This window comes from Aspergillus puulaauensis, chromosome 2 (genome assembly GCF_016861865.1).
Source record: "Aspergillus puulaauensis MK2 DNA, chromosome 2, nearly complete sequence".
NCBI classification, from domain to species: Eukaryota; Fungi; Ascomycota; class Eurotiomycetes; order Eurotiales; family Aspergillaceae; genus Aspergillus; species Aspergillus puulaauensis.
The window spans coordinates 512,691-528,052 of record NC_054858.1 but is presented as its reverse complement, the minus strand read 5'-3'; the positions used below and the strand labels follow the sequence as shown (position 1 = coordinate 528,052).

Genomic DNA, 15,362 nt, shown 5'->3' with positions numbered 1-15,362 from the left:
TTCGCGTTCCAAGTTGAGCTTGGGAGGTTGCTGTCTTCTAGTGCTGCTACACCCCGCATCACCCGCTCTGTATCTGTACATTATTCCGCCAGTCCCGTGAAGAATACCCCGGTGTGCTTTTGTCATTGTTGAGTTTCTGTAAGACTTGATTTCAGAATCAAGGTTGTTCGCTCTGTATTTTTTTGTCTGAATTTTAACGACCGTCACGACTGTTACGACCATAATGGCTGCTCCTATTGGCGAAACCGTCGCTATCCCCGTTACCAATGAACATTTGAAAAATGGTGAGTAAAGCAACCCGAAACATCCAATATGTAGAGGCACGCCGCTTACATACTCCAAGAAGCAGGCATCACAAGCAGCGCTGTCGATGCCGAGTCCACTGCAGCTCCCACCACTTCCTCGGCGGAAACCGTTGAACAGGAAGTGGCGGAGAAGGCAAAGGAGCTCGCCAAAGACATCGGAGCCATACCCGTCGGATCCGAAAAGGAGGTGACTCCGTTGCAAAATGGTACACACTCCAGCGAGGAGAAGGAGACCACTACTGCTCAGACACCTGTTGTTGCTTCCGATGAGGCTGAATCAAATGGTGTCACAACCGATGAACAGCCGTCAGTGGGTGAGGAGAAAGAGGCCTTGAAGGAAGATAAGCCCTCTGTTGCAGAGCCTGCACCCGAAGCTACAAAAACGGACGAGAAGCCTGAAGAAGTCCCAGCCTCAGCCACCATAGAGGCCGGGAAGTCGGATGAGAACGTCGATGCTCCGGTCGAGGAAGAAGCGTCCACAAAAATAGCCGACGAGAAGGGGACGCACGAAGCTGAGGGCGAGAAGGTTGCAGACACTGCCGCTACCGAGCCGGAGGAAACGACTCCCAAGGATGTTGATACCACTTCTGCTGACCCGGCGCCTATCGAAACCACATTTGAGGCCCCGGCTGTCGAGACGGAGGAATCGACTAGCACGGAAACATTGAATGATGAGGCGACAAAGGAACCTACCGATGAGCCTACTGAGGAATCTGTTGTGACGAGTGAGCCGACGGAAGCTGCAGCGGCAACTGAATCTATCGCCCAGGATTCTGCTACGGTTCAGCCTGCTGGCGAGTCGGCAGCCGAACAACTGGTCGAGGAACCAGCCACTTCAAAAGAATCCGTGGATGAAACAAAGGCGACAGAACCTGAAGGAGAGGGGGCTGAGACATCAGCTGTGACTTCTACAGAATCTGAGGAAACGCCTACGGCCGAAGAACCGGTCAAAGAGTCAACTCCGGCAGTAGAGGCTGTTTCGGAACCTGAAAAGGAAGCCCCGACTTCAGAACCATTAGCAAAGAGCACATTTGCAGAGGATGAAGTGCCAGCAACTGAAAAGGAACCCCTCACTGAGCAGCAAACTTCCGAACCCACTGTTGAGAGGCCTTACACGGAGGAAACAAGCAAGGAGCCGACGGCCGAAGGGTCCCTAGCTGAGGAAAAGCCTGTGGCTGACTCACCAACGGAAGTTGGAGATGAAACTAAGATGGACAATTCGGCAGCTGACACTGAAACTGTAGAGCCCGTCAAGACTACCACAGCCGATGAGCCAACTCCAGCCGCAACCACTGAAACGGAAACGGCAGTTGAGGAGCCTAAGCTAGAAGAGCCCGTAGCTACTACTGAGGCTGCTGATCCGGCTGAGGTGGAAGAATCCACGGCCGTTCCTGAGGATGTTGACTCAACAAAGGAGATCATAACAGAACAAGCAGCCGAAGGGTCCACAGAAAGCCAAACAGGAGCCGATGAACTGGCCGCTGAGGTGCCTGCCGCGAATACAGCAGCAGAGACCCTAGAAACCGCCAAGGAATCTTCCACTGAGGAACCCGCTGCGGTTGTGCCTGTTGAAGAGCAGGTTAAAGAGCCTACGGCCGAAGAATCCAAGGCCGAGGAACCTGCTGTTGTGGAAGAGACTAAGGCTGAGGAACCTGCTGTTGTGAAAGAGACCAAGGCTGAGGAACCTGCTGTTGTGGAAGAGACCAAGGCCGAGGAACCTGCTGTTGTGGAGGAGCCCACGACTGAGGAACCCAAGGCTGAGGAACCCAAGGTTGAGGAACCTGCTGTTGTGGAGGAGCCCACGACTGAGGAACCCAAGGCTGAGGAACCCAAGGCTGAGGCTCCTGCTGTTGTGGAGGAACCCACGATTAAGGAACCTGCCGTTGTGGAGGAGACCAAGGCCGAGGAACCCAAGGCTGAGGAACCCAAGGCTGAGGCTCCTGCTGTTGTGGAGGAACCCACGATTAAGGAACCTGCCGTTGTGGAGGAGACCAAGGCCGAGGAACCCGCTGTTGGGGTTGTAACTGTTGAAGAGCAGGTTGAGACTGTAGTTGAGGAACCCAAGGCTGAGGAGCAGCCGCCCACTGAGGAGTCCAAGGCCGAAGAGTCGGTTGAGGATATTGCAGCTGTCGATGCTCCGGCAGAGACAGCCACCCCAGCAAATGCGGGCCCGTCTGAAGAATCCGAAAAGCAAACAGACACCGAAGAGCCTAAGCCGGAAGAAACAGTTGGTGAGTCGGCCAGCGAGCCCGCGAAGGGAGCTGCGACTGAGGAACCCAAGGTGGAGGCAACGGAAGTCGCTGTTGAACCTGCTGCGGAAACTATTACGGAAGCTGCGACTGAGGAACCAAAAGATGAGGAAGCTGTACCCGCTGTTGAGTCTGGTGAAGATCTAGCCAATGAAGCAGCAACCCCTCAGGCACCTGCCGAGGCTGTTCCAGAACAGGAGACTGTGACTGAGCAAAAATTAGCTGCAAGTGAGGATACACCGGTTGACAAAACAATAATTGAAAAGTCAGCTGAAGAGGTGACACCTGATGATGCGGCGGCGGCGGCGGAAGTGCCTGCCACCGAGGAAGCATCAGTAGATGCCCCTTCGACAGAGGTACCTGAGGAGCCCGCAATCAAAGAGTCCACAGGCGCCCCTGTTGAAGAAAGGCCCGCGCCCGCTACTGCTGAGCCCTTGGAAGAGCCAGCAACGGAAACGCCAGCTGAAGTGTCCCCTGCAGAGCCGGAGGCCGCGGCGGCTGAGGATCCTACCAAGATTATCGCCGAAGAGCAACCTGCCACAGAGGTTGACACTTCTAAGACAGCAGCGGCCGAAGAGTCCACCGAGACACCTATCCAGGTCACATCCACAGAAGATCAAGCAGTGCCAATTACTGCCACTGAAGATCCCACTAAGGAAAATGAAACTGGGGACCCTGTGGAAGAAGCTACTCAGCCAGAACCTGTTAAGGAGCTCGAAACGGAGAAGGCCACTGAAACTGTTGCTCCTGCAGCTGAACCAGAAACTTCCAAGGAGCCTGAAACCGAAACTGTTGCCCCTGAAGAGTCGGCCAGCAAAGAGCCAACTGAAGATGATTCCGCCAACGTTGAGTCTGCACCAGCGCAAAGTTCGACGCAGGACCCGGTGCCTGAGACCCTAGATGATGTTACAACTACGGAAGAAACTCACAACGCAAAGACCGAGGTTGTTGAGGAGCCAGCAAAGGAGGTAGCGGCCGCAGACCAAGCCTCCTCCGAAATAGCTCATGAAGAGCCGTTGAAGGAAGAGCCCACTGTACAGACAGCCGTTGCGAACACAGCTGCTGTCGAAGAACAAGAAACTGCCACTCTGAACGTCGAAACTGTCGATCCCGTTGCAGACGAAACCGCGCAACCCTCCGAGCAGGCTTATCAGAAAGGCGCCACCGAAATCCTCGAGGAAAAGCCCAGTGCTTCTGAACCCGCCGTTGCTAAAGACCCCGAAACAAATCCCGAAGCAACAGTCGAATCCGAGGCCGAGGAGGTCCAGGTCCAACCCGCCCAGCCCGCCGATAACGTGGCAGCCCAAGAAGAAGTTCCAGAGCCGCCTGAAGCCCAGGACCCCACAGCTGCTAAGGAAGAGGAAGAGTCCAAGGATAAGGACAGTCTTTTGACTCCTGAAGTTATCGCTGGGGGTGCTGCAGTTGCTGCTGCAGGTGCCGTTGCCGCCGGAGCAGCTGTCGTGGCGCACAAGGAAGAACCTGAATCCACTCCAGTAAAAGAGAGCGATGTGAAGACAAGTGATTCGCTTGCTGTCCCCCCTCAAGTTCAGCCCTCCGCCAACAAAGAACCGGCAGATACATCCAAGGCACCAGCGACACCAGAACCCGCAGCCGACCCTGCGCTAGCTGCGCTTGCTGGCGATGGCGAGGCCCTTCTGAGGAAGCTTGAACTGCCATCCACCGAGCAACTCCCTGTTTCTACAGAAAATGCTCCCAAAGACCCCAAGAAAACGAACCAAGAAAACGAGACATCCACTGCCGTAGAGAGTGGCCCCTCCGCGAGCCTTCAACCACCCTCAACTACGGAAGGCACTACGGACAATGTAGACAGTAAGGCAATTGATTCACGATCTCCAAGTCAGAACCGGTCAGTCACTGCTGTTTCTCTTAATAACAAGAACGACAGCTGGTTGAAGAGTATCCTGCGTGCCGTGTTTGTCAATTTCCTTGGTTCCATTTTTGCACCCTTCCGCCGCCGTGGAAGGGCAAACTGAAAAAGAGATGTTTCGAAATTTGTTGTCGAGTCGAGAACAATGATTTGACTTTTGTTTTGCCTTATATTTTGCGTGGGCTAATGCGATCCAGGGACCTGCTCTTGATGATCGTTATTGCTGCCCCATTCCTGGCCTTCCTCTGGCAGGCCATATATACCCCAGGAAACGCCTAATCCCCCAAACTACATGTTTGAGCCGCTCATTTGATTCGACGTGATTTCCCTGCCTTTGCTATCGAAGGACCCATGTTCTGTATTGCTTAATTACCCTGCTCAACCCATATTATTCCTCCACTCGTTTAAAATGGCGTGTCCGTGCATCACTTGCTGGGTTGATTTACCGACCTGCGCTAGTGTGCAGTGATGACTTGATGCTTATGATAGTTGATGATAATGAAGACCATTGTTTGACCTTATTCTCCTTACCTTAGATATGTAGAATTGAATCCTCAGTTGCTATCGCCTCACGTGTTTGTCCTTCTCAAACAAGCTTCACGGCCACCACCTCCGGCCCATAGGTTCCAGTCAGTTGCTCAATCAAATAGACACTAAACTTTCTTTCCAGAATCTTACGATGCAATTAATCTTATCTGAGCGTCATTACCCAACTTTTTTTGAGGTCTGGCTTTCTACGCTCTCTAGCAGTGAGCCTGCAGTTCGAAGAAATGCGCGCATTTCCATTCACACTTTTAATCCGCGCAACAACAACAACAACAACAAGCGCTATGTCCCAGTAACAGGATCTCTGAGAAATTCTTCCTGAATCTTTTGTTTTCATTTCAACTTCTCGCTAAACACATCTCCGTTTTCACTTTCCCACGAATTTTCACGAATTTGCGTATGTGAATTCACAACATCCCAACTGTCCAAGGCAAGGTCATCGCTTATTCACTGCACATATCCTGTCTGGTCAAACAATCTGAATTCCCCTTTCTCACCTATTCTGGTGTTTCCTCTTGAAAATAGCCAAGTAACAACACAGTCCTGTGAAAACCCTAGCCCGATTTCGAATCCAGTGTCCTCAGCCATGGTAGAGGGCAACGCCTGGGCTCAGATGAAGGCCAAGGAGCAAGAACAGCGACTGGCCAACCCTGGCAGAGGTAAATATTCACCAGCTTCCCCTCCACGCATTCACAACAGTCAAAATAGCTTGAGTGTTATAACGAGGCTAACTTGGCTCCAGAGCCAGCCCCCAAACCACAAACACACACGTCCTCTGGATTGGACTACGACGCTGAGCTAGCACTTCCGATGCCAAAGCCCAAGCCTCGTGCCGCCCATCTAGAAGAAATATCGTCACCCATGTCCAAGTCGAGCTTTTTGAGCATGCCCAAAGTCACAAAGAAAAGGTCCACCACTGAGCCTGCGCTACCGAGCGAACGAAACTCGAAGTCTGAAGGCTCCGACAAGTCTGAAAAGTCCGAAAAGTCCGGAAAGAAGAAATCGAAGGTGGCAACGCTGCGTTCCAAATTCAGCTTCAAGGATATTGGAAAAGAGTTTCGCAAAGAGATCCCTCCCTTGAGCAGCATGCCGAAATTCAGTGACGTATGGAGTAGTGACTCTAAGCGTGCCTCTTCTGATGAGGAGATCCAATCCACTCCAGCCCCTAACTTCAACGAGGCAAAGTTGTATGTTCCCAGGGCTAGGAAGGGCGATGTGCAGCCGTATTCCGCACCAGCCCATACCTCCGAGTTCTCTGATGCCACCAGCCCAGAAAAAATGTCCGAAGATAGTACTTTGTCTTGGCCCCCTTTGCGTATTCAAGCTAAGAACGGTGACGATGGCACAACTGAAGCAAAGGTTAAACACAGTGCCACGCGTAGTGCTGACGGTGGTCGAGGCACCGCAAGCACACGTCTTGAGGGTTTGCTGCATGACGGCCTGTCCCCTCCCGCCCGCACTGGTGAACTGAATAACACTGGCCAAGCTGAACTTATCCAAGTACAGGATCGAGTGCCCAGTATGGAAGCGGAAAGTAACCAGCCTGCGATGCCGGTTGCTCCTAGTACTCCCCCCCTCCCTCCCAGAGCATACTCACCGTCGATTTATGACACCCCCAAAACAGTGGCAGCAAAGGCCTCGCTGTCTTCATTGTTTGATAAGGTCGCTCAGAAACCAAAGCACCCTTTCATCGTCTCATCTTCCAGTTACAACCCGAAGGCTTGCGAGCAGCAGACCGATGATCAGCTCTTCTTGTATCCACGTGAAGCACCAGTCCCCCCTTTGCCAACCAGGTCCCTAGCTCGAGACGGACTGAGAGATAGCCAAATTGGCCAGAGCAACAATGCTGTCAATGAAGCACAGTATTTTACCGACGTGACTGGTCATGGCGGGTATGCTCCTCCCCCTCCGCACCCAGGATACCAGAATACGGTGACCATGGAGCAGCAACTTGCATCGCATGTGGACTCGCTCCATTACCACCTCAACACAGCTGTTAACAAAATCTCCAGAACATCTGAGAATAACAGCCACTGGTCAACAGATCAGATCCTCAAGCAGGTCGATGCCGTTTCTGACCTTGCTCGGGTTCTCGACATCCGCACCGCGGCCCATGGAGAGACCATCAAAGACGTACCACGACTCTTGGCAGATACCAACATTCGGATAAACAATGCACAGAAGGAAATGATAATGGCTGAGGAAAGGGTCAAAAACTTCGTTCGCCAGGAAGTAGCTAGACTGAGAAGTGATCTCACCCAGCTGATACTGTCTAACCACAGCGCTGCGGGTATCCAGGCCCAAGCTCACGACTCCAAATGGGAGGCATCCTATCCAGGAGGACCAGGAGGATTCAGGCCTGGTAGAGATGGCGACAAGCGGTTCCAGTATCAGAACAAGAGAAAGCAGAAGCCGATGCAAATGAAACGGGATGATTGGGTTTCTAATAAGAAGCCCACCCAGGAAAGCAAACCTGTGCCTGTGCAACAGACTGAAACTACTACAGGAAAGGAACCCGACGAGCAGGGCCTGAGCAACAGTGGTTCATCTTCCACTGCTGCTGTCAACACCCCTGATTCTCAAACTGACGGCGTTGCTACCCCATCCGCAATGAAGAGAGGCATTTCAGCAAACGATAACGAGTTATCGAAAAGCCCCAAAACAAAGGATGCTCAGTTGGGTCGTATCTCCAGCCCTAAGCCGACCTCAGATCCCAAGCCTGCCGACGAGGCTAGCCAGAGAAAGGGCTCAGAGAGCAACAGCATTCAATCCTCTTCCAAACGTGAGTCTGAGAGCCAATCCCGCAGTGTTTTGAGCGGCGAAGATTTGAAAACCCCCAAGAAAAAGGGTGGCATGTTCAGTGGTTTCCGCCGAAAGGGTGATGGTGACAGTCAGTCGGGCAACAGATTTCTTCGCCCACGCACCCCTCGCCATTCGAAGGAGGGTAAATATGCCAGCAGCCAAGAAAGCCAGAGCCCTCGCTTCGCGATATCGGCTCCTATGCAAATACGCCCCGCGGCAATTCCTCCCAATTCGGCGTCACCCGCCCCGTCCGGTACTCCAACGCTTGCCGTCGGCGCTGGAGGACAAACCAAGAGGGCAAAAAGTCCAAGCCTAGTTCACCCTGCTCTGCGCAATGAGCATCAGAGACAGATAATGGCTGACCGCGAGCGTACTTTTGCACAGCTCAACCGTCAGGTTCAGACCCCCGCATATGGGCAAGCCCAGGGCCACGGCCATCCTTTTCCCGGCTCCCAGTCTCATCACGACTTTGGCAGAGAAGCAGCCACTTCCTTATCGGCCATGGGGTATGAGCTTCCGAAGCCCCCATTTGCGTCTGGAATAGCAAGCTCCTCCTCTTTCCGTGACGTGAGACCTTCCCTCCCTCCCCAGAGCCAACACGAAGGACAGCTACAGTATTTCTCGCCCCCACCAGTTCATCTGCCCCCTACCCGTCCTGACCCCGGTCACGACCTCGACCAAGGCCAATTCGACGACATTGAGTGGTACGGAGGTGGCAACGGGTCGATAAACAGCGAGGCGGGTTACCGTGTTGATAAATTGGCTTAAGCATATTGTCTTTTGCATTTCCTCGCGTGGATACACATATTTGACTCGACGAGGGTGTTGTTTTGTTCTTGGTTGTGTTGGCTCGGGTGCATGTTGGTTGGTGTTTGGTTGTCCGCGCGTTGTGTTCCGTTTCTCCTCTGTTGCTGCGTGACGACCGATGGATGACTCGCAGAATGAAGAAGTAGATGTCCTTGCGATATCTACTTAATTATTCTGTTGACGCCTTCGGAGTGGTATCTCAGGCTGAGGGATAAGAATAATATGGGATAAGAATATGGGTTGGTGGTGGTGGGTGCGAGGGGAAGCCTTTGTACGAGTATCTTTTGTTTTCTTTTCTCTTTTTTTCCCGGGACAAGCCCAACCAAGTGTTGGCATTTCTTTCTTTCTCAGCAGCCTGCGACTGTGCGGCAAAGTGTCTCTTTGAACCGAGAAGTTTATGTATGCTCTCGGCAGATGATCTAATTGTTGTTAATCAGAGACCATAAGACAAATCACCGAAAAAAAAAATCTGGCCATAATATTCAAAGCTACCATTTGATGTCGCAAATGATATAATTTCTTTTATCCTCTATCAACAGTGTAAATTAAGCTAATCCCGGGTAACAATCATCTTCTCAATTCCACCAACAGCATCCCTGACAGCGGGGCAATAATGAAGCCTGAGCAACTCTCCCTCCCAAACCGTACCTGCAAAGACATTTGTCGCCTCAAAGTCCGTCGCGTACGGGTTAAAAACACCGTCACCCTTCCGCTCCTCACTATACCATAAGGAGGAGATGCGGCGGGCGTTGTGTCTCGCAAGCTTGTCGAGAAGCGCAAGGGTTGCAAGCGCTGACTTTTCAGGGACTTGAAGCGAGGCCGTCATTAATCTCTTCGCGAAGCTTGCTAGGCGGACGGGTGGGGGTATGCCATTTGCGCGGGAAATTAGCGAGGCGTTGAGACAGCGGAGGAGGAGGACTATAGGGGTTTGGAAGTTGACTTTTCTTCGACGGTTGTCTTGCGGGTCGGATGAGGAGGGTGAGGATGGGTCTGGGAGGCGGAGAGTGTTGGATGCGTTAGGGTTGTATTCGACATCTGGGTTAACTGCGAGGGAGTAGAGGGTTCGGTAGAGGTGTTTGATAAAGAAGCTGAGGTCGAGGTGTAGGGCTGCAGCAGCTTTGCTGGCGTCTTGCCCTTCGAGTAAGGCAAAGGCGGTTACGGTGCAGAGCAGAGATTCGCGAGTGGAGTCTCGATTGGTCTTGTTTAGGTCGGCGGTTTCGTCGTTCTCGTCATCATCATCGCCACCCTCGTTCGATTCGTCTTGCTCGGCGTGTCCGATCAGGTCCTTAAGTGCTTCAAGCAGGTCTCCAAAGAAGTCCTGGTTGATCATGTGGGCATATTTGGCGAGACCTTCAAGTACGGGGCCCATGAGGTTAGGGACTCGAAGTTTTAAAATGCGGAAGTACGTGCCAAAAACAAGCTTCAATGTTTCCGCTTGATTTTTGTCTCGTGCCTCGTGCGATACCAGGGCGTCTGCTTCCTTCATGTCCTTTTCCACTACCTTGCGTTCTTTATCAAGCTTGCGGTTTCGCTTGGTGCGAAATTCCTTTTTCTGCTTCTGCTTCTTACCGCCAACGGTGTTCTCTTCGTCATCGCGGTCAACTCTATCCCGGGAGGCCTTTGATGAAAATTCCCGAAGCAGGCGAAGGTGGAGAAACGTATCCAACACGCTTCCGTGAACTTGGAAGTCCCTCGCCTTCATCATCTTCGCAAGTAGCCGGACAGCTTCTAAGGAGACTACTCCATCATCATCTTGGGAAAATACATCTTGTAGAGTATCCCGGCACTTGACGAAGTCGTTGTCAACGCGCCTCCTAGCCAGCTGGTTGACAACGATCCTCAGCAGTTCCGCGCGGAAATTGAAATGTGGCACAGCAAGGAGTAGGTTGCACGCGCAATTGATGGCAACATTCTTCATTCCCGCATCAGTATTCACTTTGTCTTTCGAAGACTTCGTTAGAGCGAGAAGCGTCTGAATAAAATGTTTGTAGCCTGAGAGAAGCGATTGTTCGTAATTCCGGAGCTTTCGCACTTCTTTAGAAATCTTCGTGGATGTTTCCTCCTCGCTCAGCGGTCGGATTCGGTAGCCCGGAATAACGTCCTTATAGATCGCGGCCTGCGCCGCAAGAGCAAGCTTCTTGACAGCGACGTGTGATCCGCCCTCCACCATCTCAGCAATGATCTTGAACGATGAAATATGCTCTTCCGGGTCTTCATTGATGAGCGTCGCGGTTCGAGCAATCTCCTCTTTCGCTTGTAGGATCTGCTGCTTCAATGGAATCTTGGGCGCCTCCTCTTCACTTTCCTCTACCTCGTCCTCGCCGGCGTCACCATCTTCCGATTCATCGTCGTCTGTCCCAAGAAAGCTGTCCGATTCTTCGGCCTCGGGCGCTTCGACATTCTGAAACCCTTCTGATGTCTTAATCGGAAGTCTGGTCCTCTCCTCCTTCTTATTCAACTTGCGCGGCCGTTGTTCGTAATCCTGTTCGAGGTCCCATTCGGCGGCGTGGGAGTAAAAGTCGCCTAGGTTCGAGCGCGAGGGTTTGGAGGAAGCATTGCCTTCGTCGCCTGGCGGGCTCACTCTTCTCCGCTTGGTTGTCCGTCCAGGAGCCATGATATCGCTGATCTGGATTGGCGGTGCTTGGGAAATCGGAAACTGATGGTCTCGAAACTTTTTTTTTTTGCCTATTTTTCTCCAGTGCCAAGAAATCCCGCTAGTGTCGCCGATCCACCGGCAGTTTACTCCAGAATGTAGAGTCGAGAACTGACTATGATGCGTGCGCTCAGGGACGATGATTAAATCGAGAAGCCTGTATCCAATAGTAGAAGCAATAGTAACCTATCTTTCAGGCACGACCTGTAAATTAAAATCAATGCACTTGGGCGGTGGCTGTGAGTCCGAATCTGGAAAGTGCCCTGAATAGCACGTGCCTAGATCAGTCAGCATCTCTTGCTGTGAGTGGACTTTCCAGTGAATCCAAGCAATATCCTGGTTAATTTGACTGACTTTTCTTTAACCTCGACAACATCTGTCTCTGCTATTTAGTTGATACTCTTGCAGCTAATTCTTTACTTTTGTTTGTATCTCACTATCATCCCTAATCTATTTAGTGGATTATCTGTGCCCCGCCAAATACCTGCGTTCACCCCGCCATGCCGCCGTACTCTTCAGTACAGAAGCAGCAAATAGCTCAGTTTGTGAGCTTCACACAAGCAAAGGATACTGTGGCAACAAAGGTGGATTTTCTGCAATTTCCCTGCTCTTTAATCTGTCTTGTTGTGGATATTTCCCTACAACACATCGAAAATACAATCACGTGACGTATATACACTGACGTTTTAAACAGTTTCTGAAGCAGTATCGATGGAATACCGAAGAAGCTATCGATGCGTAAGTTTGTCAGTTTACTTTCAACCATGTCCTGCTATTCCCCATGTCCTCGCTTCCACTCGCCCCAGCCAAGCCAGGGGAATGCATCACTCAAACCAGCCTTGGGGGTCCTTGCGTAGATTTGAAATCCGCATTGTACTAGGCGTCCATTGGAGTGAAAACCAGTTATCATCAGAGACAGATCATCTTCATGTCTCTGACCCTGCTATTATGCGGTTCTCTTGTAGCATACCGTTTCCATGCCAACTCATGAAGTGGGCTGTCTTCGAGCAACTACGCCATAACTTATCTCGCCTCTTGAGGCGTCAAGAATACGGCTGAATCTATACATTTCATTTGTACCATGTCATTTCTATTTCTGCTTCCAATAAGCTTGGCTTGGCTGCCTAGTCTACCAACATCAGTGCGGTTAAATAGTGCCACGAATATCAGTGTCGATGTTCTCTTGAGGCAGTCTTGTGACTGAGAACGTCTGGGTAACTCTGGATTCTCTCCAAAGTCTCAAACTGGCGACGCTACTGATGTTGATTCACTGGCGCACTGGAGGCTATACTACGTTAAATACATTTTCTACAGACAACCTATAAACGGTTCCACGATTCAGATGCTAACAGTATTATTCAGATACTTTCAGAGTCCCCAGGCTGCAGCAGGGGCAACTCCTGCCATCAATCAGATATTCGATAAATACCGAGGTACTCCAATCTGCTTAAGGCAGTCACTCTGACTTTATGTCTTGACACTGGCCGTGCTAACCGTGAGTAGATTCACCAGAGGAAAGCCCAGATACAATCGGCATTGATGGCGCCATGCGTTACCTCGGAGATATCAACGTCGAGTTGGACGAAGTAACCTGTCTCGCCATCGCCGAGCTCCTAAAATCTCCATCCATGGGCGAATTCACTCGCGAAGGCTTCCTAAATGGTTGGAGATCTGTTCAGTAAGCAACCATGTCCTATCAACTACGCCTATTACAAGCTAGAGGCATTCATCTAACCTCAGTCAGGTGCGACACCATAGACAAGATGGCCGCCCATGCCTCCGACCTCCGCGCGCGCATCCCCACAGAACTCGACCTCTTCCGTCGCGTATACCGCTACACATTCCCCCTTTGCCTGGTCCAGGGCCAGCGCAACCTTCAATTCGAAATTGCTGTCGAACAGTGGAGCCTCTTCTTCAGTACCCCGAAGGGTGGCGTCGCCTGGAACACCGCGACAACTCCCTGGCTGGACTGGTGGATTGAGTTCCTTGAGGGATGCGGCAAAAAACCCGTCAACAAGGACCTATGGCAGCAGGTCGAGGTATTTATGCGCAAGAGCCACGAGGATGAAGCGTTTGGATGGTGGAGCGAAGATGGCGCGTGGCCCGGGGCACTAGATGGCTTCGTTGCATGGGTTAGGGAAAAGAGAGGCAATAGTGAGGGTGCTATGGAGGTTGAATAGGCAGGACTGTGTATGAAGCCATGGGAGTGAGGAATCCATGGAGATCCAAAACGATCTATTTCTGCCTGTTATTAGTCTTTTTTATGCTTACCAGTGCAGAAGCGAGCAAGATATCGTGAGAGCAAATTCTAGTCTAATGCGAGTTCAAGAAATGGACGGCGTTTTCCTGCATTGAGGCATAGTACGTACAAGTCTGCTCTTGGAATTGAAATACAGCAAGTGCACCAAGAGGCATTATAAATTCAAAACTATGTATGGAGATTGCCGAGGCCGAAACCGAGGGTGTAAGACAGAAAGAAGAACCATTCATCGTAACAGGATAAAAACATATCTTCGTCTAGTAGACGGGGTTAGATTTGTAGCGATTTGATCCGGCCAGTATATTGTCGGAGTCTCAAGAGTACAAAGAAAATGCGGGGATGGAATAAGGATATAGTTTTGGGCCGAGGAATGTGGGGGAAGGTATTTGGGTTCACGGTCAACAGTCATGATAAAGTCGTGTTTCTTAATGGACGATAGCGGAAAACATGTCGGTATTTACGGACGTCGTTCGTCATGTTCTGTTCGACCTATCGGAGGTAATTGAAACGTGAGAAGGGTTTGAATCCTCTATCGGTATTCGGGGCCACCGGGTCCCTTCTCGTACTCGCTGCCGGGGCCGCCGCGGCGCTGGTCGTAACGCTGCAGAGAGTTAGGCAAGAAGAAAATTGTCGGATGTTAGCCAAGACGTACCTTTCGCAGGGCTTCGAGGCGCTTTCTCTTGGTGTGGGTGTTGACGTAGGTTCCGATGAAGAACCCGATGATGTTGAAGAATGGCACCCAGGTGTGCTCAGGGAGGAACTTCTGGGCGAAGGCAAGCGCCAGAGGCGAGGTGATCCAGCTGACCTTCATGACAGGGAAGAAGCCAGCCTTGACGGTAGCGCGGACCTGGTGGAAGGTACGCGCGCCAGCGATAATGGCCATCGACGTCAGGTAGACGACGTTTTGGATGGGGGACACCTGAGCCGCCGCGGTTAGGATTTTTGCTGAGACTATAGGACAGTTGCTGGGGGAAACCATGTACGTACAATCAGATTGCTGGCAAGAATCTGAAGAACCTTGGCCTTCAAGCTGGTGCGACCCGAGAAGATGCGTTGCAGAATGCCGACAAGAAGGTGACCCAGAGGGGCACTAATAAACATGCCGTATAGGAGCATCTTCGGCACGCGGGAGCTGAAGTAGTGGCCGTGCTTGCTCACATCGTTGGCGAGGTAGGAAGCGAGAAACTCTTGCGCAGAAGAGAGGACACCGGAAGTCAGCATCTTTGTGCGCAGAGGGTTGTTTTGCAGCTCTCGGAGATATATCTAGAGGCGCGAGATCCTGTCAGCGACACCAAGCACCAAATTCTCGACCTTCGCAAAGTGGACGTACGGCGAGATAACCGGTCTCCGCGTTGCCTCCAGTCAGGCGTTCGCCGACCTTATGCGCCAGCTCCTTTGATTCTTTCCGGATCGATATGTCGCCCGCAGCGGCGGTGGCGGCATTTTGGGCGTCCTGGAACTTTACCGACATGGCTGCGACGGTAGAGGAGCGATTAAGAGGGAACCTGCAGCGATCAGGAAAACGCGGAGAGTTTGGAGAAAGGCAATGAACGCAGAAGCGCGATGGCAGACGATGTGGGAAGAAAGATGGAGCGATGAAGACGTGGCGGGTCAGGGACGAAGAGGGAAAAATATGGGGTTGGAGTCGGTTGGGCGAATAATAATATAGGACAGGGGCTGGTGTTTGTTTATGGAGAGGCTGGACTGGCGCTTGACAACAGCAGATCGGGAGTCCTGGAGCTTACCGAGGTTGCGAAGCGGAGTCAATTGGCGGCGCTGGCCTAGTCTGGGCGGTGCTCGGCGGTTATGATAGCTTTGCACGCGTTTTTCAAACCACAGCAGACGTAGAGAC

General features: G+C 51.8%; 5 protein-coding genes across 5 annotated transcripts; 3 read left to right on the top strand and 2 right to left on the bottom strand.

The window, feature by feature from the left end:
- Positions 1 to 223: 223 nt before the first annotated feature.
- Positions 224 to 4,548, top strand: APUU_20223A (PT repeat family protein; the record flags this gene model as incomplete). The annotated part of the gene is made up of 2 exons (XM_041698840.1): positions 224 to 284; positions 344 to 4,548. 2 exons carry the CDS (start codon positions 224 to 226, stop codon positions 4,546 to 4,548), a joined length of 4,266 nt encoding a protein of 1,421 aa, XP_041551985.1.
- A 1,026-nt stretch (positions 4,549 to 5,574) lies between these two features.
- On the top strand, positions 5,575 to 8,558 carry APUU_20222A (uncharacterized protein; the record flags this gene model as incomplete). Its single annotated transcript, XM_041698839.1, has 2 exons — positions 5,575 to 5,647; positions 5,731 to 8,558. 2 exons carry the CDS (start codon positions 5,575 to 5,577, stop codon positions 8,556 to 8,558), a joined length of 2,901 nt encoding a protein of 966 aa, XP_041551984.1.
- A 589-nt stretch (positions 8,559 to 9,147) lies between these two features.
- Positions 9,148 to 11,211, bottom strand: APUU_20221S (nuclear export protein Noc3; the record flags this gene model as incomplete). Its single annotated transcript, XM_041698838.1, has 1 exon — positions 9,148 to 11,211. One exon carries the CDS (start codon positions 11,209 to 11,211, stop codon positions 9,148 to 9,150), a length of 2,064 nt encoding a protein of 687 aa, XP_041551983.1.
- A 539-nt stretch (positions 11,212 to 11,750) lies between these two features.
- DCN1 (defective in cullin neddylation 1 family protein) lies at positions 11,751 to 13,430 on the top strand (the record flags this gene model as incomplete). Its single annotated transcript, XM_041698837.1, has 5 exons — positions 11,751 to 11,834; positions 11,945 to 11,988; positions 12,613 to 12,683; positions 12,754 to 12,928; positions 12,995 to 13,430. 5 exons carry the CDS (start codon positions 11,751 to 11,753, stop codon positions 13,428 to 13,430), a joined length of 810 nt encoding a protein of 269 aa, XP_041551982.1.
- Positions 13,431 to 14,039: 609 nt separating this feature from the next.
- Positions 14,040 to 14,981, bottom strand: APUU_20219S (Mpv17/PMP22 family protein; the record flags this gene model as incomplete). Its single annotated transcript, XM_041698836.1, has 4 exons — positions 14,040 to 14,111; positions 14,163 to 14,429; positions 14,498 to 14,773; positions 14,841 to 14,981. 4 exons carry the CDS (start codon positions 14,979 to 14,981, stop codon positions 14,040 to 14,042), a joined length of 756 nt encoding a protein of 251 aa, XP_041551981.1.
- Between the last annotated feature and the right edge of the window lie 381 nt (positions 14,982 to 15,362).